The 21,740-nt window shown below is 36.0% G+C and overlaps 1 protein-coding gene across 1 annotated transcript; it reads right to left on the reverse strand.

Annotated features, from left to right (window-relative positions):
• Nucleotides 1-484: 484 nt before the first annotated feature.
• On the reverse strand, nucleotides 485-20,319 carry ern2 (endoplasmic reticulum to nucleus signaling 2). Its single transcript, XM_081362094.1, has 22 exons — nucleotides 19,958-20,319; nucleotides 17,918-18,035; nucleotides 17,676-17,709; nucleotides 16,716-16,788; nucleotides 16,559-16,631; nucleotides 15,731-15,853; nucleotides 14,920-15,024; nucleotides 14,530-14,797; nucleotides 12,454-12,532; nucleotides 12,224-12,377; nucleotides 11,092-11,216; nucleotides 9,618-9,746; nucleotides 8,805-9,030; nucleotides 8,336-8,426; nucleotides 7,344-7,533; nucleotides 6,725-6,824; nucleotides 6,339-6,538; nucleotides 6,051-6,198; nucleotides 5,024-5,151; nucleotides 4,826-4,949; nucleotides 4,626-4,693; nucleotides 485-2,208 (listed from the first exon to the last, which is right to left on the reverse strand). The coding sequence occupies exons 1-22, from the start codon at nucleotides 20,021-20,023 to the stop codon at nucleotides 2,038-2,040; spliced, it is 2,793 nt and encodes a 930-aa protein (XP_081218220.1). The 5' UTR covers nucleotides 20,024-20,319; the 3' UTR covers nucleotides 485-2,037.
• Between the last annotated feature and the right edge of the window lie 1,421 nt (nucleotides 20,320-21,740).

Here is a 21,740-nt window from a genome sequence, read left to right on the forward strand (position 1 = left end):
CCCAAGAATGAAAATTCTGTCATCATTTACTCGCCCTCATGTTGTTCCAAACCTGTATGAGTTTCTCTCTTCTGTTGAACACAAAAGAAGATATTTTGAAGAATGTTTGTAACCAGACAGTTGACGGTAGCCATTGACTTTCATAGTAGGAAAAAAAAATACTACTGTCTGGTTACAACATTCTTCAAAATATCTTCTTTTGTGTTCAGCAAAAGAAACAAACTCGTACAGGTTTGGAACAACAAGAGGGTGAATAAATGATGACATAAGTTTTTTGGGTGAACTATCGCTTTTAGCTTGAGTAACACTGGCCATCACAAATCTGACAAATTATTTAAACACTATTTTCCGTATATTTGCAAAATAAAAGCATATACTACAACATAATATTATGGACTAGATGGGATATACCTGTTCTTTTAGGAGCTGGCTGATTTATCATGGATAAAATAAAACTGCAGGGAAAACTTAAACACAAACAAAATGCTTAAAAATACAGTTTATTTAGCTTTTTTTGTGTGCACCAAACAAAAAACCAAGGTATAAAAGTATAACCCCAGAGTGCAAAGTGTTTTGCAGGGCACCAAGTTAGTGTAAAACATGTTTAATTGAAACATTTTACATCAAGTTAGCCAATAGTCTGTTGTAGATGCTATAGTAAAACGGCACATAAAAGTACCATGGTACTAGCATGTTTATGTGCATGCACCATGGTAATTTAATGATATTTTTGAGTAGCTTGTAATTATCCCAGTGTGTGAATACCACCTGATTCAATCAGATTTTTTTTTGTAAAACATAGTATACATTATCTCAATATTTGGTAGAAAAACAAAGGCACTAGTATTTCCACATTTGGTGAATAGTTCCAGTGGCGAATATCCTCAACATTTAATTTATAAAAAGAAATGTTTTTTTTTTAACTAGCAGTATAAAACTAGTGTACAGCAGGCAGTAAAAATACTTTAAGGAAACACCATATTTATGTTTCAAAGCTGTAACACAGAGAGACGAGGATGAAACTGCAATGTGTGTTCGACTGTAAAAGATCCATAATCTTTTTTTGTGAATCGTAAAAGGGAAAAAAACAGTTGCAATTTATCTGAATCACACAAATACATGAATAACGTGTACAATATGACACAGAAAAAAAAGAATATTTCTTGTTTTTAGTACACAAATTATCAAAGATCTTCATATATCTGCAAATATCAATGGATGTTTTGCTGGCTTTTATCATTCTTTTAGCATGTAACCTGGCTAAAACTATAGTTCACCCCAAAATGAAAACCACTATTTTATAAATGACTTGGAATATACTGCACAAGATGGACCACATATATAATGTATTTTTAGAGTATTTTTCATTGTAACTGAAGAGTATTTTTCATTGTAACTGAATGAAAAATGGCAGTCTTCAAAGCGTTCTCGTTTTGTTTTTCATGGAAGAAAGTCAGTCATATGACTTTAAAAGACATGAGGGTGAATGTATGATGACAATATTTTAATTTCGCAGTGAGTTATCCCTTTGTCCTTAATTTAAAAATACTTTTACCATGTAGAACTCTACCTATTAATACAAGTAGTTAGCTGGAGATTCTGTAATCTTGTGTGTTAAAAGCCAGAACTAAAATAAAACAAAAATGGTGGAACATATGCCAATATATAAGCTGATGTCAACTCATTAGAAAATAAGGCCTTTTTATTTCTTTACTATTTGGTTCCAGCAGCAAAGCCAGCAGCGAAAAATGGCAGCTTTGTAAAAGCCCATTAATACACTCAGTAACTCACTTGTTTTTTATGTGACCTATAAAACCTGTCTCTATAAAAGCATAGGCATAAAAATCAGCAAGCCCATTGGGATGTTTATAAGAAATTGTCAGTAGTGCCCTACAACGAAATATGCTCACAGTTCTGACGTCCATAATTATAGATTGATAGTCTTTAGTCTAGTCCTCAAGGTGTCCATTTCCTCAAGCACCCTACTTTTCCTCTCCAGTCCAGTGTAGGAACAAACAAGTATGTCTCTGTGGATGTTTAGTGGTGGTAGTACGGGTGAAACGGTCTCTCGGGGGCACAGATGCTGAGCGCCGAGTGCGTGTGAAGCAGTAACCGCGGGAAACGGGAGGTAAAATATGTCACAAAGCCATCAGGGACTTCACCGAGAGCTATCTGAACCTCTGATGGGAGTTCATGATAATGATGTTTCTGTTGAAAAACATTAGAAGAGAGGTTAGGATAAAAGATATGATATATTATTCAAAAGTTTGGGGTCATAAAGTAATTACTTTTATTCAGCAAAGTGTCTGCATGAGGCTAGAGCTTATTTTATTGAAAATGGTACGCTCATATTTGTAAGAGCGTGTGTGTGTGTATTTAACACAGCCGCCACTAGTAGAATGGGACACTAGTGGATGGTTTGTTTTGAGCGTGAGAAACTGTAGGTTATTGTTAGTGATGTTTGAGCGCAGAAAAACTCCGGCCTCAATTGTTGTAGAGGGGAGCTGGTGCTGTTTTAGTACCTGTACAGTGCTAGTTTTTAGACTGTTTTAGACGGTTGCCTTTGGCTTGCTCAGTTGGGGATATTTTGGGGATATTTAAATTTAATTTTATCAATCAATAAATTCCACTAGAAACAAACCTTGTTGTATTATTTTAATTTAATACTGTGAAGCTGCTTTGATACAATCTGTATTGTGAAAAGCGCTATACAAATATACTTGACTTGACTGTTTGTATTAATAACCTTTGTTTTAAATCACGCTCTTAAAGTGATAGTACACCAAAAAAAAAAAAAAAAAAAATCTGTCATCATTTACTCACCCTCAAGTTTTTCTAAACCTGTGTGAGTTTCTTTCTTCTGTTGAACATGAAAGAAGATATTTTAAATAATGTCGGTAACCAAACAGTTGATGATGCTTGCCATTGACTTCCATAGTAGGAAAAAATATATACTATGGAAGTCAATGGGGATCAGAAACTGTTTGGTTACCGACATTCTTCAGAATATCTTCTTTTAAGTTTAACAGAACACAGACATTCATACAGGTTTAGAAAAACTTGAGGGTGAGTAAATGATGACAGAATTTTTATTTTTGGGTGAACTATCCCTTTAACACTATTTATTTGCACATTTTGCACACCCGTTTTAATAACCATTGACCACATTTCAGTTTTTTCCACCATGGAGTGATTCTCCTTGTGACCGCTTGGGTCCTTATCACATACTCTTTTTACTGTATTTTTGATTAAATAAATGCAGCCTTGGTGAGCATAAAAGACTTCTTTCAAAAACATTTTAACATTCTTGCCAAATACAGCAATTTCTCCATATTATTTTCATGATTACTGGAAGAGTATTTTTGATACTCCGCTTCCTTGGTTAAATATTTTTAAGAATTTGTACAAATCATCTTGTTCAACATATTTATGGGCCTTTCAAGTTAAAATTTTCTACAAGATTCTACCAACAAAGAAAATGTTAAAAATCTGGAGAATAACTGAGGATAAAAATTGCAGATATTGTGGAGAAGAAGAGGAAGACATTTTACATTTGTTCTGGTATTGTCCAGATGTAGCTCGTTTTTGGCACAAGGTGGCAGCTTGGTTATATGAGCAAGGACTTATCTTACTAATGTCACCAATATATATAATTTGGGGTGTGCATGAAGAAGAAAACATGTTGTTAAATACCATTGTGCTTCTTGGTAAATATTTTATTTTCAAAAGAGAGAAACATATTAAATTAGAATTATTTGTTATGTTCCTAAAACATTATTATTTATTGACTAAGAATATGATAAAAGATAAAAGCAGGCCACAATCAGATAGTTGGCAAAAATTAGCATTTACAAAAAAATGGGATAAAAAACAATAAAGACCTATTTTTTATGCTTTTCAATCTTTTTCTGTTTCTGGCTGTCATAGAGTTAATTTTCAGTGTAAATGTGAAAATGGCTGACATATTAAGGATGTATGTTTTTTTGTTTTTTGTTTTTTTCTTCTCTGTATTACCTTTGTTGACTTGTTTTTTTTTTCTGTTGTTCTTCTAAAAACAAAAACAAAAAAACATTCTTGCCAACCCCAAACTTTTGAATGGTATATATAATATTATTATATTATGTTATATTATGTTATATTATATTATATTATATTATATTATATTATATTATATTATATTATATTATATTATATTATATTATATTATATGTAAGGGATAATGTAGAGCGACCCCGACAGGCTGATACAACCCCGACGCGAAGCGAACCGCCTCGCTCTACATTATCCCGCTTATTACATGGCTACCCACCAAATAAATCAATAATTTGACACAAAATATTGATTTAAAAAGGAGTTTATCGTTAAAAACGATTCCGCTAAAGAAAATAGTCCGTTCCGTCTCTACGGTTAGAATCATGCGTCCATAGCAACGCTCTGTTTTTCATGGCAACGGTGTGTTAAACTTCGCAGCGGTCTGTTATCAAGAAATAACACACCGCATTCTACATTGGAATTCAACCAAACCATGTAATAATATATTATATTATATTATCAATGTGAATTGTTTTTTTGTGGATACTGACTGTTGTATGTAGTAGAAACACATTAAAGTTCTAAACACTTACTTTATTTCTCATTGCTCTAAGAAGGTCTCTCACAGAGTTTCCTTTATATGTACGAAATTTTCTAAGATCTGCAAGATGGAAAAAGGTTTATATTAAACATGCAAATTTAAAGATATGAATGAACATGGAATAAAACATTGTTCATTTCATATACATCAAAAAAATCCACATTTTATTCAAATAGAAATAGCAGTGCTTACCAGCCTGCAGCGGTGCCGATATGTGCATCCTCCAGTTGGTTCTCACGACAGATCTGCCGGAGTTTTCCAGACGGGCCACTATTGGGCTGTCTGCCGGCTCCTTCTCTATTCTGTCACTGACATCCTATAGCCAAGGAATGAATTTACTTTCTCGCTCTACCCTTCAACATGTTTAACTGAACACATACAAACACACACCTGAAAGAACTGCAGTTGTTTCTCTGGACTCCAGAAGAAGGGATGTTTGAGGATGGACGCTGCAGAAGGACGTGTCTCTGGTTCTGCACTGATCATCCGCTCAATCAGATCTCTGCCAATCACGTCCTCTACAAACACCAAAACAGACAGAAAACCATTAAAGCGATAGTTCACCCAAAAATGAAAATTCTGTCATCATTTACTCACCCTCAAGTTTTTCTAAACCTGTGTGAGTTTCTTTCTTCTGTTGAACACAAAAGAAGATATTTTGAAGAATGTTGTAACCAGACAGTTGACGGTAGCATTTATTTCCTACTATGAAAGTCAATGGCTACCGTCAACAGGTTTGGTTCCCAACATTCTTAAAAATATCTTCTTTTTGTGTTCAACAGAAGAAACAAACTCGTACAGGTTTGGAACAACAAAAGGGTGAATAAATGATGACAGAATTTTTAAATGCATACAAATTAATTAAACATTTATTTTACATTTAATAAATTCCCTTAAATTGATCAATGGTATTTTAAAACACAACATTTTTGTTATTCATTGACAAGGCTGATTTTACAATTGATTTAAAGAAGGGGTCCTATTAAGCTTTTTTAACTTTCTTTAGTGTGTAATGTTGTTGTCTGAGCATGAAAAAAGGTCTGAAAAGTTACAAAGTTACATATTTCATAGGCAGATATTCTCTATATCAGTGCAAACTGTTTCTGAACTCCCTGAAACGCCTTGATTGTAGTCTTGAGTACTGCAATCATGAAAACCTATTCTATTAGACCCCAGAAAAACAAAATGGAGACTTTGAAAAAGGATATATTACATCCCCTTTAAAAAGACACTTGTTAATCAGACAAACAACACAGTTATTAGTTGATGGCAATGCAATACAAACAAATCATTTCTACTGATGGGACATTTTCATGTGACATTTATGGCAGTGATAAGAGTTTCTAAACAAAGCCGGACACTTCTGAAACAGAGAGTACACATGCACATACAAGCACATTAAAGCATGCACACAAACCATGAATATCCTCCATAAAGTGGTCGAGGTTATAGACTGCAGAGAGGATATTAGCTTGACGTCGCAGAGTGTCACCAAACGGATGCTGTCCTTTGGACGTCACATAATAAAACACACATCCGGCAGAAAATATGTCCACGGCACTCGTCTAAAGAGATCAAAATAGAGGAAACAATGCAATGAATTACTATGAAATATATTATTTAGAATCTTATTTCGTTTTTAAAATTCAGTACACCACAGTATCTGTTTTTTAAATTCAACGTGTGACGTGTGTGTTTGTCGTACAGGGTTCCCTTTTGGTGCATTGATGAGTAATTCAGGGGCAATCCAGCCTTCGGTTCCTGGTATTCCAGAGCGTAGGCTGAAACTATGGCGACCATCTGGAAGCTTCTTACACAAGCCGAAATCTGAGATCACCGCCCGGACACGACCCAATGCCCCCGGGAGAGAGAGCAAAATATTCCGTGGCTTTAAATCCCTGTGAACTGAGTACGAGAGGGTCACGTAATTAAAAAATGTCAGAGGGTTGCATATATGCCCACACTATCCAGTTACTCATTTAATAAACATCAGTGCAATGCAATACTAGCATGTGCAACTATAACGCATTTTTATGTGGTTACAGGAGGGGAGTTATCGTTGGAATGGTTGCTATGACAACAGTGGCTCACCGATGTTGAGGGAGTGAAGGTGAGTGAGGCCACACATTGTCTGGTCCAGCAGAGACACTGGGTTCAGGCCTGAGTAAGGACAGCTTGGGTCCTCCACATACTACATACAACAGAAAAACCCAAATCAGAGTGCAAGGGAACAGATGAGTTGTGATTATACAGCTGAAAATACAGTTGATTACAGACAAAATTGAATACTGAATTATACAGTTAAAAAAATAGAGAATAATACAGTATATCTTTATCACTATTTTTTCAGGTTTTTTAGAAGAAATATCTAAATCCTTAAACCATCTTTTAAAATTAAGCATTTTGTATATTTGTCCCTTATAAGTCATTTATAAGTCATTTCACTTGGCAGTTATTTCAACCCAACCACTGGTTTCATTTTTTTTAATTAAATTATTAAACCCAACGGTTGGGTTAGTTAGTCCATATTTGACCCAAACATGGGTTGAAGCAACCCAGCATTTTTTAGAGTGTGAATTATAAAATTCTCATGTAGACAGACTTCACAAATAATGATAAAACAGTGAAAAGCAGAAGGCAAAAATATTAGCATCCCTTAAAACCGTCATTCAATGCACACACACACACACAAACGCTCATTAAAACACACCTGCTGGAGTGTGGCGGCACACAGCTCTATGGCGATGTAAGTGAACTGTCTGTCCCGCTCTGTGCAGAAGTAACGGATGACGTTGGGATGCTCGTCTGATTCACGGAGGAGCTGAACCTCTCGCTCCGCAAACTCCACACACTCCGGAAGGATACGCTTTACCGCCACACGCCGACCGTCAAACTGACCCCTGTGTGCACAACACCAGTGAATTTACAACCAACCAACCAAACCAGTGAACAAAACAAAAATGCTCAGATTACAAAACCGTAAAGGGGTATTTCACCGCAGCCAAAAATGGCTTTCAATAAAACTCGGCTAACTATACAATAGAAAGGTGAATTTTGCGGATACGCTATCAAATACTGTCTGCTTTGTTTTAGTAGGAAATACTTCTAAACAAACTTTTAGATATTATAGTGTCAAAAGCTATCAAAAGTCCGTACGCATTTTGCTTCATCCGGCTGACTTTTGATGAATTTCTCGTTCCACTCAGCTAGCAAAAAGTCGTCTATTAGACGTTGAATAGACATAAATCTTCAACGTCTAATTACGACTTTTCAACGTCGAAAACAGGTCGATCTTCAGCATCTTGATGGAATATGTAAAACTCTTTAAATTTATTTGAGATAATACTGAACATGGTTTGGTAGTTTGTTTTCTCTGTTATTTTAGCATGTATAACAGACTTAATCCTGTTTTAGATTATCAGTTGAAAACACGAAATCAAACAGTCCCGCCGAAACTACTTAGTTGAAATCACGTCGAAAACCAGTCCGACTTAACGGACCGACTTATTTTCAACCATATTTCAACGTTGAAAGACGGTAATTGTTTACTGGGCAGGTAACACAGAGAACGAGTAAACATTGTTCATTTACACATACTACCGACATTGTAACAATACAAAGCAGGTTGAAAAAGGTCAAAATTACACTTCAACTTCACAACACAGAATTAGTACACTAGTATCACAATCCATGAAAACCCACCGGAACACGAAGGTTCCCGCCGTCCCATGGCCTAACACCTCAGCAGGACTGAAAGAGATTTTAGCCACTTCCACAACGTCATGTTGTTCATCTGAAGAATATGAACACACAAATAACAATGCTATGCAATGTGGAAAGAGCAAAGAAATAATACATCTGACATTAGTTACTCACTTAAAAAAAGTCATTACCTAAAATTAGCATTATAGTGAATAACATATAGGTTTGTAACTGAAATAAACTGCTTATTTAGATCAATAGGAAAATCAATGGGCCTCACTCATGAAATACAAGCAGAACAAATTTTTGTAAATTTGTAAAATCCTTTTTTAAAAAACTTTCTTATAATTAGTCATATAAAGCATACATTTAATTAAGGATAGCTATACAGCTTGGATTTAATTGTATATTTACACAAAAATTAGTTTTTGTGTTTAATTAATGAGGCTCAGGAAAATAGATCCCATACTCTGTGATTGGCCGGCTGTCGTTATTGGGGCGGAGTCTTTGCTTGAGAATGGCTGTGTTTGATTGGATGCAACAGAGCTAGTCTTCCCTGAATTGCTGTTGTTGTTGTTGTAGGATGATGATGATGAGGGGGAAGTGTTGGACTCTGACGGAGCGCTCTGATTGGTCAACCCGGGCAAAGGGTTGGAGTCCACTGACTCTTCAGACCTCAGGGATATTTTGACAGGCTGATCAAAAAAAGAACAATAATCAGTTTTTAAGTGTAATTTCTTATATAACATATATATATATATTATCAATATATAGGTCTATATGTATATAACACATACATATGTGTTATGTGAATAAAAAAGTGTGAGTAAAAAAGCCTAAATTCAACCTGTTCATCATATAAAGCGTTCGAGTCTCTTAAGGAAAATTGGGCTAAACCGCTCAATTGATATGGATAAGTTTTAAAATGTCTTTATGAACTTTTTGAAGGGTCAAATTGCTAGGTGATTTCATTAAAAAGATCTTCATTTGTGTTCAGGAGATGAACGCAAGTCTTATGTGTTTGGAACGATATGAGGGCGAGTAATTAATGACAGAATTTTCATTTTTGGGTGAACTATCCCTTTAAGCTCACATTATGAATGTGTGTGTGTGTGTGTGTATAAATAGTTATATGTATATAGGTGTATAGGTGGTGTCACCACTAATGATAAATAAATTATATATATTCATTAACATCAGAGGGTTACTTTAGAGGAACACTGATACTGATACCAATTAATTCCAAATCTAATCAAATCTTTTTTCTAAATCTATAACTCACTTTCTTGTGTTTTAGCAGGAAGGCAATCCATGCTCCCAGCAGCAGTGTCACCACCAGCACGGTCATGGGGTCAGAGGTCAAGGAGTCTGGCAAAACGGGGGAAGAGCTGTGCTTTGTTACTGGTGGCAACTGTAAACAAAAGATGACAAGTTTGTGCTTGGCTGTTCAAAATGCTTGCCATTTCATCATGCATGAGATTTTCAACGGCCTACAACCACTTATTAAGATGCTACAGACACTGTCATCTGAATCTCAATTTATTTCCCAATTTCATTTAAAGGGGGGGGTGAAATGCTATTTCATGCATACTGAGTTTTTTACACTGGTAAAGAGTTGGATTCCCATGCTAAACATGGACAAAGTTTCAAAAACTAAGTTGTACGTTTGAAGGAGTATTTTTGTTCCAAAAATACTCCTTCCGGTTTGTCACAAGTTTCGGAAAGTTTTTTTCGAGTATGGCTCTGTCTCACGTAAGATAGAGCGGAATTTCCTTATACGGGTCCTAAGGGCACTTCTCCGGTAAGATCGCGGGCGCGCGCGCACTCGTAAACCAGAGCAAGAGAGTGAAAGCAGTTCGCCATCAAAGCGCCCTGCCCGGCTTTTGGGAAGTCAGTGTCACCAAAGAAGTGTGTTTTTGGTTGCCAGGGCAAGACAACCCTGCACAGATTCCCAAAGAACCCAGCGTTAAGGCACCCGTGGATGGAGTTTGTTTTCCTGAGCATAAACGGAGTTGTGTAAGACTGTTGTTCCCTGCATTTCGACGATGATTGTTTTATAAACAAAGCCCAGATCGTCTAATGCTTAAGGATCGAGCAGTCACAATGATAAAGGTTCGCGGTCGTGCGTTGGAACGGTGAGTAAAACTGTTGAACAAATGTCTCTGTGTGTTGTTAGCTAGGCGGGCGCTCGTTTTTTTCCGGAAAGACTCGGTACAGTCTATCTTTAAATTAAAAATATAATAAAACAAAAGACTTTTTGGAGATATGAAGGATGCAATATTACTCTATAGGTACTCAAGATTAACAGGAGATTGAGTGAAAATGAGCATTTCACCCCCCCTTTAAGAATGTACAGCTCACAAATCAACATTCATGTTAATTCCCCCTTTAGCTAAATCAAGCATAGTTTGCTACATGGAAATAGCCATTATAAACAATCAATCACAATATAAAGGTATCAGAAGTATGTCATATTTTCTGGTAATAATAACTAATATTATATTACCTTAAAAATAAATAGCATTATTACATAGATTACAAGCATAGATTACTTTACAGTACTTTTATTTATAGATTACTTTTATGGTACTTTTAATTTCTCCTTTTTGAACATTTTCTGGAAAAAAGCACTGTGAACATAATATCACTGTATGTGTTTACAATGTATATAATTGTTAATTTTCCAGACAACATGAGGGTGAATAAATGTTTCTTAATTTTTAGCTTAAGTGTGTGGAATTATGCATTGGACTCACTGGGTGAGAGGGAGAACGGAAAGAACCAGAACCCCGAGGTGGGATGACATCACCAGAGCGCTGCAGGTTTTCTGGAAAATCTCTCAACATGGTGGTGTGAGCCACAGGAGGGACTTCATGGTGACCTACTCACACACACACACACACACACACACACACACACACATACATAAACACATGATGGGTTTTCGTGTTTTATGGGGACATTACATAGACATAATGAATTTTATACTGTATAAACTGTATATTCTATCCCCTAACCCTATCCATCACAGAAAACTTTCTGCATTTTCATATTTTTCAAAAACATACTTTACAAAGATTTATAAGCTGTTTTCCTCATGGGGACCAAAAGAAGGTCAAGGAACATTTATTGCCATCTTTAAACACACACGCACGCACACACACACACACACACACACACACACACACACACACACACACACACACACACACACACACACACACACACACACACACACACACACACACACACACACACACACACACACACACACACACACACACAACCACACGCACCCATAAATGTAATACAATATACTGATATTCGTTGAATGAACATTAAGAAATGTAATTTGTAAATGCTCTTTCTTTAACTATTTCATTTTATTATGTTATTTAACTACATTTTTAAACATTTTTAAATCTATTTATAAAGTAATATAATAGGCTATAATGTTTTTGATTGAACTATATTTAATATATTAATTGTTTTAATTAAATAAAAAATATAATATAATATAATATAATATAATATAATATAATATAATATAATATAATATAATATAATATAATATAATATAATATAATATAATATAATAAGCCGCTGTTTTAGGACAACAGTTTAAGGGAAGATTATTTTTTTTGTGCATCTCTTCACATTTTAATCAGCCCAGCCAAACTGGTTTTAAAACTGGTTTAGTCAGAGGTAAGAAAATAAACCTCAGTCCTGAAACTGCTGAACTAGAACTTAACCTGTGAGTGTTGCAGCATTGCACATGCATGTATCTTTTAAGTATGTAAATGAGCAAAATTTAGAGTACAATTTAGAGAGTCTGTGCATATATAAAGATAAATACGTTGTGTGTTCAAATGTATTGGTTGGCCGTACCTATCAGCAGCCACTGATTCTGCAGAGAGGTGCTGCTTCCTGGTGGATATTTCACATCAGTGCTGGGCGTGATCTCACACTCGGGCCGCCCATTACCCATTGTGACGCCAGCTGTGATGGGCCCCTCGATGCGTGCAAGAGTGAGACCTTTTGGCTTCAATGGGAAAAGAATAAGGTTAATCAGAAGGAAGATTTACTATTGGTTTTGAAAAATGGATAGCTGAACTTACCACTATTGCAACACCTTTATGTACAAGGGAGGCAGAAGCATACAGATGAGAGTCCGTCTTGCCAACATAGAGAGTAGGACTATTGAAATATGCACACAAAAAAACATAATGAGATTAACCCTTTAGAACCTGAAACTAAAATAGGTGTTTTGCACATATTTCGATTTTTTGACTGTAGGGGGGACTTTTTCCCTTTTTCAAAGTATTGAGTATTTTCAAAGTATTGATTTTGTTTTTTGGGTCTACTAGAATAGGTTTTCATGCTTGAATGTTCCAAAAACACTTTATCTTTCACAATTTTACATTGTTGCAGCACCTGTCTTCCCAGGCCCTGTCCCAAATGGCGCATTTTATGTGCATTTGCAGTCTTGTGGACTTTGTCCGTCGTCTGCGTGTTTCGGTTAAGTCCAAAAGACCGTAGAGTGTCCCATTTGTCATTTTAGTTTTCAGAAGGGTGTTGGTAAGCACCCTTTGCAGCCGATATGCGCACTTGATGCACACTTTTGCTGAGCCCGAAAGATTGCTCAGCAGCAGACCTCTACCCGACAGTCAAAGTGGCATTACGTCACGAAGGTGTGGACTGAGGGGGAGACGGCGAGGGCTTAGGGCTCCATTTGGGACAGGGCCGCAGTCTGTCAGTAATGCTCTGTTTAGTTCATGTCTTTATGTCAGTACTTCCGAAAAGCACAATGTGCTCTGATTGATCAGCTGGACAAGTGCTTTGTGATTGGTCAGCTGCTTTGTGCGTGTTTCAGAAATGTCACCATAACCACGAGTTTCAACACATTACTAACGCAACTCAACCAGGCCTCTCCCCTTTAAAGTAACCAAAGGAAATAACCATTGACTGTAAAAACATATGAACGTAGTGTCTGTGATGTGACCCGTAGGTTTCTGAAGAGCATTTTTGAAGCCCAAAGTGGCAGAGCCGGCCGTCGCCATCTTGGCAGCGCGTCACCGAGCTTCACTCCCGGATAACCGAAAATGGGCAAAGAGGCGGGATTAGCTGTGGTGACGTGACGGCTAACAGACAGCAGACAAACGGCTAGAAGTGACAGCAGCGGCAATCCCCCTGTCACTCAAGTGGCCACGCCCTTAATTATGCAGAACTTTAAGTCTTAATATAATTTAAATGGATGAGTTTAAAAAAAAATCCCTCCCTCACAGTTGTCATGAAGGGCAAAATTCGCTATATAGACCAAAAGCACTTTTTGTACCAGGCTGTAAACATTTTTTTCTGTTATAAATTTGGGCATATTAACATTGGGGGTATATGGGATTGACTCTCTTTTGGAGCCTGTCTCTAGTGGCCAGTCGATGAATTGCAGTTTGTCTCTTCCATGTTGGATTCAAGAGAGAGACCGGAAAGTTGGCGCTTGGTAATAACTTGATTTTATAATTAATAGAGTGATGCAAGTATGACAGAACCCTGAAGTCTAATTCGCTGCTGGTTCTTTGGATATTTTCCAATGGGGTTTTATAATTTTATATATAATAATTTTTTTTTTTAAATAATTTTTCAGTTCATGAGCAAAATAAAGCCTGTGGTAACCATAACTTGACAAGACTTTGACGTTTAGTTCTACAACGTACACTGCACACATTCACACACCAAGCTGTCTTATCTAGTTACTTATTAAAAACGCTTAAAACAAAATGAACATTACTGCTTCAAAATGTGCGTTGTCGCTATGGATATGTGTAATTTACGCTGTAGAACAAAACATCAAAGTATAGTCAAGTTATGTTTATTTTTAATTTTTAATTGAACTGTTCCTTTAAGAGTGTGTGTGGAATTATGCATTGGACTCACTGGGTGAGAGGCAGGCTTTATTTTACACAGAAATCGAAAAACCCCATTATAAAACCCCAAAGGAAAATCTTGAAGGAACCAGCGGCGAATTAGTCTTCTGGTTTCTGACGTCATTCCTGCACCACTCTATTGCCTGGATCAGTTAAATGGAAGAAAGAAAGTCACACAGGTTTGGCATGAAATGGTGAGTAAATGATGACAGAATTGTATTTTTGAGTAACCCATCCCTTTTTGTATTTTATACTATTCTAAGATTGTCTTACACTAGCTGAGTCTTAGTGCTGTGGTTCTCCTTCGTGAACTGGTAGGCCCACTTCATGGTCTGGGACTGTGTGTTTTCTGCAGTGAAGGTCAGGTAACGCAGGGTTTCTGTAGACACTGTCAGGTGAGGAGCTCGCCGCAGACTGTCCTGACTCCACAAGTAGAACCCCGCCACTGGAGAACCAAACTTCTGCATCCACAAGACCTCACCAGAGTCCCGATCCACCGTAACCACCAAACCGTCCCCACTGGATGCAAAGTGTGACATCTCTGTGATACACAGACACACGCAACCATGATGAAATCCAAAAACATCCCCAACATACTCATATGCATTCACAAATTCAGTAGATTGGCTTGTAAAATATGTGCATGCATAGTGAGGGACCTACTGTATTCATATTTTTTATCATCATAGAGAGGGGCGGAGTAGTCGTTGTAGGTGGCATTCCAGCGGAGCTCCTGAGTCTTCGTATCATACATGGTGATCATATATTCTGCAGACATACGTGCGTACATGCGTCACATGATTTGGAGGCAGTAAGATTTTTAATGTTTTTGAAAGAAGTCTCTAAAAACAGTAATATTGTGGAATATTATTACAATTTATAATAGTTATTTTCTATTTTAATATACAACCCCATTTCCAGAAAAGTTGGGACATCTTTTAAAATGCAATAAAATCAAGAATCTGTAATTTGTTCATTCTCTTAAACCTTTATTTAACTGACAAAAGTTAAGTACAAAGAAAAGATTTATAATGTTTTCACTCACCAACTTAATTTGCCTTCACTATCACTTTACTTTTTACTTTTTTACTTCACTATCACTAGCAGATTTTTCATTTTAAAAATGTGACCTTGGTGAGCATAAAAGACTTCTTTCAAAAACACGAATGCTACATTGCCACTAGAATGCATTGCAACTAAATCTGAGAAAATTTCAAGATGTCAGCTGTAAACATAACCATATTTTTTATCCTTGGTGGTTGCCAGGTGATGCAATGCAGTTGCTAGGGTGTTTCAATATTACCATACATGTTAAATATATTGGATATAAATAATTAATTAAATAAATCTTTATATGTGCAGTGTCAGAATGACTTAGGGTGTATATAGAGGAATCTGATGTGCAAAGGGACACACATAGACAGGCATGAGTGTGCTGAGTTATAAGACAAGGTGCATGTATGTGTGTTCGGACCTGTGCGACCAATGTACAGCAGAGGGGCAGAGGGGCAAATGGAGTCTGATGAGGAGGTGCTCAGACTTGTCTGTTTTTCACCTGTCTGAGGATCAACCACAAACCAAGTGTCCTCTTTTTTACCTGGGAATGGAGACAGTACAATAAATGAGATTTCACATTTTATGAACATGCTATCAGGGTTCCCACACCCCTTAAAGGGATAGTTCACCCAAAAATGACAATTCTGTCATTAATTACTCACCCTCATGTCGTTCCAAACCTGTATGAGTTTGTTTCTTCTGTTGAACACAAATTAAGATCTTTTTGATGAAATCTGAGAGCTTTCTGTCCCTCCATTGATATCTACGCAACTACCACTTTGACGCTTCAAAATGCTCATAAAGAGATCGTAAAACTAATCCATATGAATTGAGCGGTTTAGTCAAAATTTTCTGAAGAGATTTGATTGCTTTATATGATTAACAGATTGAATTTAGGCTTTTATTGTGAATAAGATGAATGAAAGTCTAAGTGGTTTGGAACGACATGAGGGTGAGTAATTAATGACAGAATTTTCATTTTTGGGTGAACTATCCCTATGCAAACACTTACAAAAAGCTAATCTAGCCTATTAAGTTGCCTAGCAAAACTTAAAGTATGTCTGTGACTTTTAAGCTTTTATTCATTTTCATGACTTTTGGAAAATCATATTGTGCTTGAAATTACTTTTTCTTTTTTCAAATAAAATATGAGAATATGAGCATGGGAATTTTCCACTACAGATATCAAACACTGATTTCATTTCACCATAACACATTGCAAACACACAAACATGTTTGACGTTACCCGTGTAGAGCACTCCATCGGAGCTCCTGCAGGGAGAAGACTGGACCAGTTCTGGAATAGTGAACGGGAGTTTCTGCAGAGAAGATTCATATACAGTAAATGACATGAGCTGTAACTGACTCAGACAAACATTCACAGCCCTGCCCGTGACACTCACCATCAGACCCTCTTTACGCTTGCCTCCTAGAACATACAGACTGCCATCATTGGGATCCGGTAAAAAGCCTGGCCTACAAGCGTTGAAAATTAAATGAAAATACAGAATATAAATTGGACTGTGAAAAGTAAGCATAAGCATTACTGACTCCAGAATGCAGTCAGATCTGAGTACAGGATTTAAAAAAAAACAATGCACAAATTGGTACTTGGCTATTTATAACATTATCCAATAGCCTGCATGGTTTAAGCAATGCCATTGGTAAAGGAATGTTGTTTCAGATAAAGTTATAACAATTTGATGAAAGACTATGAAGACAAAAAATTATTCTTAATAACACAGATCAATGAATCAATCACAAGACCAGGAACAAGAAATAAGAAAGTAATCAGGGTCAGTTTTGATTTAATCTGGATTTTAACACACAAACACATGCACACATACTACCGTTCAAGCATTTGGGGACAGTAAGATTTATTTGTTTATTCTGCATGGACACATTAAATTGATTAAAAAAAATGAGCAAATACTTTTATAATGTAAATAAATGCTGTTCTTTTGAGCTTTCTAAGCATACAAGAATCCTGGATTATGATTTTTTTATTAGTTTCAACGAAAATATTAAGCAGCACAACTGTTTTCTTGAGCAGCATATTAGAATAATTTCTGAAGGATCATGTGACACTGAAAACTTGATGAATGAGGCTGAAAATCCAGCTTTGTCATCACAGGAATAAATTACATCATAAAATATATCAAAATAGAAAACAGTTGTTTGTAATGATTTTACTAATATCTCACAATATCACTGTTTTTATTGTATTTTTGATCAAATAAATGCAGCCTTGGTGAGCTTGAAGAAACTTCTTTCAAAAATATTAAAGAACAAACTTACAGACTCCAAACTTTTAAATGGTAGTGTGTATGTTGACTTTGTTTCTAAATCTGTTAAACACTTACTCTTGGAAATATGCAGGGACCTGTATGATGGGATCTAGGAAGAGAAGGTGAAATGGTTATGGAAGTTGTTTGGCAGATATTAATTTACACTAATTTTAAAAATGTCAAATATGTCATGTTTGTAACAACGAAAAGCAGTTTACTTTAAACACGTCTTGATGCTACAAAACAGCAGGATCATATTCTTTCTGTTATCACTTGTCATAATGCACATACATGCAGATACACACAAAGACACACACCTTCCTTCAGTGTCCATTTGATGTCTCCTGTCTGTTTACTGATGGCATGCAGACTTCCATCCAGTGTAGAAACAAAGAGCAGAGACTCAGGGAGTGAGACTGAACTTCCTCCCTCACACTGAAAGAGAAACCAGTAAAACACCTGCAGATATCAGACTATTTAAAACTAAATGCTACCTGATATGTAGCCACAAATACTTATAATGTGTGTTCTCTTGAGAGAGAGAGAGAGAGAGAGAGAGAGAGAGAGCGAGAGAGAGAGAGAGAGAGAGAGAGTGTGTGTGTGTGTGTGTGTGTGTGTGTGTGTGTGTGTGTGTGTGTGTGTGTGTGTGTGTGTGTGTGTGTGTGTGTGTGTGTGTGTACAGGTTTGGCTACATGTGAAGACTTTTTAAAACCATTTAGCTTTAAATCTAACAATGTCCACATGTCTGTAAGAGTTAGAGTAAGAACAAATGTTATTTAAGTACAAAAACCATTGTGTCTATAAGGGATCCTCATAGCTTCAGAGGTTAGTGTGTGTTTGTGTAAGAGAGCACCGTTAACAGACATTAACCAGGATATCCTTCTTCATAATCGTTTGACGCCACTCCTATATTTACCAAAAACTGCCTAACATTATACAACTGCGTGGATTTGCATAACCAAAGAAAAACTATTTTAAAACATTTAAAAAACTGGGTGTTTTGAACATTCAGAGAACATGCAGATATAATGTTTTCATAACTTAATGGGAAAGATAGCAAAATGTTATTTTTTTAAACATATTTTTGTAAGCTGGGTCCATCCTGTTTTGTAGGCAAAAACATTGCAAAACTGCCTTGCTCCTCCAAAATACACCAATATAAGGTATAACATTTACTTCTATGAGGACATTATTAAGCTGTTATTTTATTAATGCATTTAATCATTATGTATTTGAGGAGATATAATATTTACATTTAGAATGATTCATCCTGAGGGCAAATAAACTATATTTACTCGGGTCAGACTAAGACTGAAGCCTGATGGGCCACACAAGGGCCAGTAAGTGATTAAAATAAATGATCATATAGCACTTTTGACCACTCTTTTTTCCCCCCACACATGATAGCAACTCTTGTTGTAACACAAGTGCACCCGCTCTGGGAACAATGTATATTACATTGCGCGAGCTCTCCAGTACAAGCCTATTAAGCGCGCGCCCATGCAGGTCTCGTGCTCAGGTTGGAGTAATATGACACTATTATAAGAGCACAAACAGAAATTAACTTAAAAAAACTCAATTACTATGGTTTCCAACTTCTGCCAAGCTTGTTGCTTGGATGTCCGACAAAGTCCGATTCACGAAATGAATCCTGTGGTCTTTTGAACTGATTATTTTAAACGATCCAATCGAAACGATTCACAAATTTGTGAATCGTTTCGATCGGATCATTTAAAATAATCACTCGACTGTTCGGAATGACCTTGATCAGGAATAAAACCGTGAAGTAGGTAACGTTATAATACAGTTAAAAATGTCAGGAAAAATAACTATAGCCTAATATTGACAATATTTTACTTTCAATTAAATAAAATTCCATGTCTGCAAAAATGTCATTAGTTATGGCAAATATTTGTACAAAAAACGTATTAGATGCAGCCTACAGTACCTAATCGAAAACTTAATTGCAAAAAAACAACAATATCACTACAAAATGAACATTAAAAGCCAGCGCAGAGTGATAAAGAGTGAATGGGGTTTGTGAACTGGTTCGTTCAAACGAACCGTCCGACTGAACCGATTCGACCAAATTAATCTGACTGACACACATTTCATTATTGTTATTATTAATACTACAACTAATAATCATTTTATTAATATAATAACAATAATAACAATAAGCTCTTTCTGATATTGATTTGTTTGTTTATTATTTTTAATTATCATTCCGGGAACCCCAAAGCACCCCTCCTCCGCGTATCCAAAAATAGATCAACACATATCACTATCCCCGTGCATTCCCTATGGTGACCAGCAACATAAAGTGGTAAACATGAGATTTATTTTCCCGTTATTACCTGTGACACGATTCCTGCGAAGCTAAGCAAGAACAACAGCCGCAGCTTCTGTCTCCAGTCCATCATTCTCTCCCTGAATCTGGTGAAAGTTGCGGCGTGTTTGAGGTTCGTGTCAGTAAATATACACTAAGGTCGAACGGGCTCCAAACTCCTCCAACAAAACGCCATTATCACATAGTGTCGGGAAAAAATTCACAGCGACATACTCAGTCACGTACAGTACTGTTGCGGTTCAGCAAATGTCTGTGACATGCCAGACAACCGATCCTATAAAAAAAATACAAATATTGCACATTTCCGTGTTGGGACGGAACTGGTGATGTCACTCAAATCAAACAGCATACAGTAGAAAACTAGAAGGCAAAAAAAAAAAAAAAAAAACACTAGAAGGCACGGCCATGTTTGTTTGATTGACAGCGCGTTTGACCAATGGCGTCTCGCTACGGTGAGTTGAAAGGCGGAGTTTCGAGAAAACTGGATGTCATTTTAAAACACGTGGAACAATAACAGTTTGGCCCTGACAATTGTTGACAACAGGCCTGTTTTGTCTTTTTTTTTCTTCTCCTTTCGAAGTTCAACAAGAATATTCTCTCTGCTTATTAAGTGGGCGAGTGGAAAAGAATTGATCGCTTTATTTTCTGCAATTTTAGTTTCACCAATGTTTTATTACCCTCGTGTAGTATTGAGAAAAATTACATACTGGAACATATGACCTTTTTTTTTTTTTCTCAAAATAGTCATTCAAAACATAAAAATAATAATGGTAGACCTGTAAAAATAAATTGAATAAAACATAGAGAGCGATAATGTAAAATAGTTGTGACAATATACTCTGCAGTAACTTTTTTTGGCGTAGGTTTATTTTTTAACTCAATTTCTTTAGACATACCTTAAGTGAACATTAAGCCGTAAAACACTCGAATAAATCAAGGATGTAAAAAAGTAACATAAAAAAATAAAAACATTATTATGACCAACAAATCTTGCAATTAAAACTTGTAAAACGTTTAAAACACTTAAATGTGTTTTAATAAAATGTGACAAACTGCCTTACATACGATGAACTCTGCTGATCTCTTCTGTAAGATTTTTATGGCCACCAAATTGAAACATATTTACATATATATTAGTCGTAAAAAAAGCTCGATATTGCGAATACATGTTTGCTTGTAATATAAAATAACTGGTTTAATTTGTCATTGCACTAACGTAAAAAAGTCTGTAAAATATATGTATTGTCAGATGATGAATAAACTTGGTGAAAAAACATATACAATTAATTTGATAATTTGTTTATAATATTTGTCTTAAATGCATGAAACGATCAAATGATTAGTTGATCCCTCCTAATTTCATCCGTTTTATGACAGTTGATAAAGCTATTTTAAATGATTGAAAAGATTTGTAAATGTAAGTGCATGAAACTCAAAAGGTGTTGGATCCTCCTCTCGAGAATGATGCATTGTTAGCCAAAAAGTGTGAACTAAATTAAGGATAAGAGCTGTAAGCTATACAACAAGTTGGTTATATCGCAGAGCTGTTTATGAGATTTTACATCAGACTGTACATTTTAACAGGATTACTAATGTTGTAACAAGCATTCTGAGACATATGCAAAATACTCGCGTTCATGCGAAATGATTGGCCTTTTCATTTGTCGTTGTTTACGTAATGCCCCGCCCCCTCAGTGTGTCTGCAAATCAGAAGCGGGGAATGTTAGGGAATTAGATAAAAAATAAATGAGGTGTCTTTTTATGTCTATGATTGTTTAGTGCATACAGTA

This window comes from Scardinius erythrophthalmus (genome assembly GCF_964197995.2).
Source record: "Scardinius erythrophthalmus genome assembly, chromosome: 3".
NCBI lineage: Eukaryota > Metazoa > Chordata > Actinopteri > Cypriniformes > Leuciscidae > Scardinius > Scardinius erythrophthalmus.

Coding starts and splice junctions, on each gene's coding strand:
- ern2 (XM_081362094.1), bottom strand. CDS start 20,023: ATGATGGACTGGAGACAGAAGCTGCGGCTGTTGTTCTTGCTTAGCTTC. Junction 6,825..7,343: donor GTGCCGCCACACTCCAGCAG/GTGTGTTTTAAT, acceptor TGTTGTATGTAG/TATGTGGAGGACCCAAGCTG. Junction 4,694..4,825: donor ATCGGCACCGCTGCAGGCTG/GTAAGCACTGCT, acceptor TCCATCTTGCAG/ATCTTAGAAAATTTCGTACA.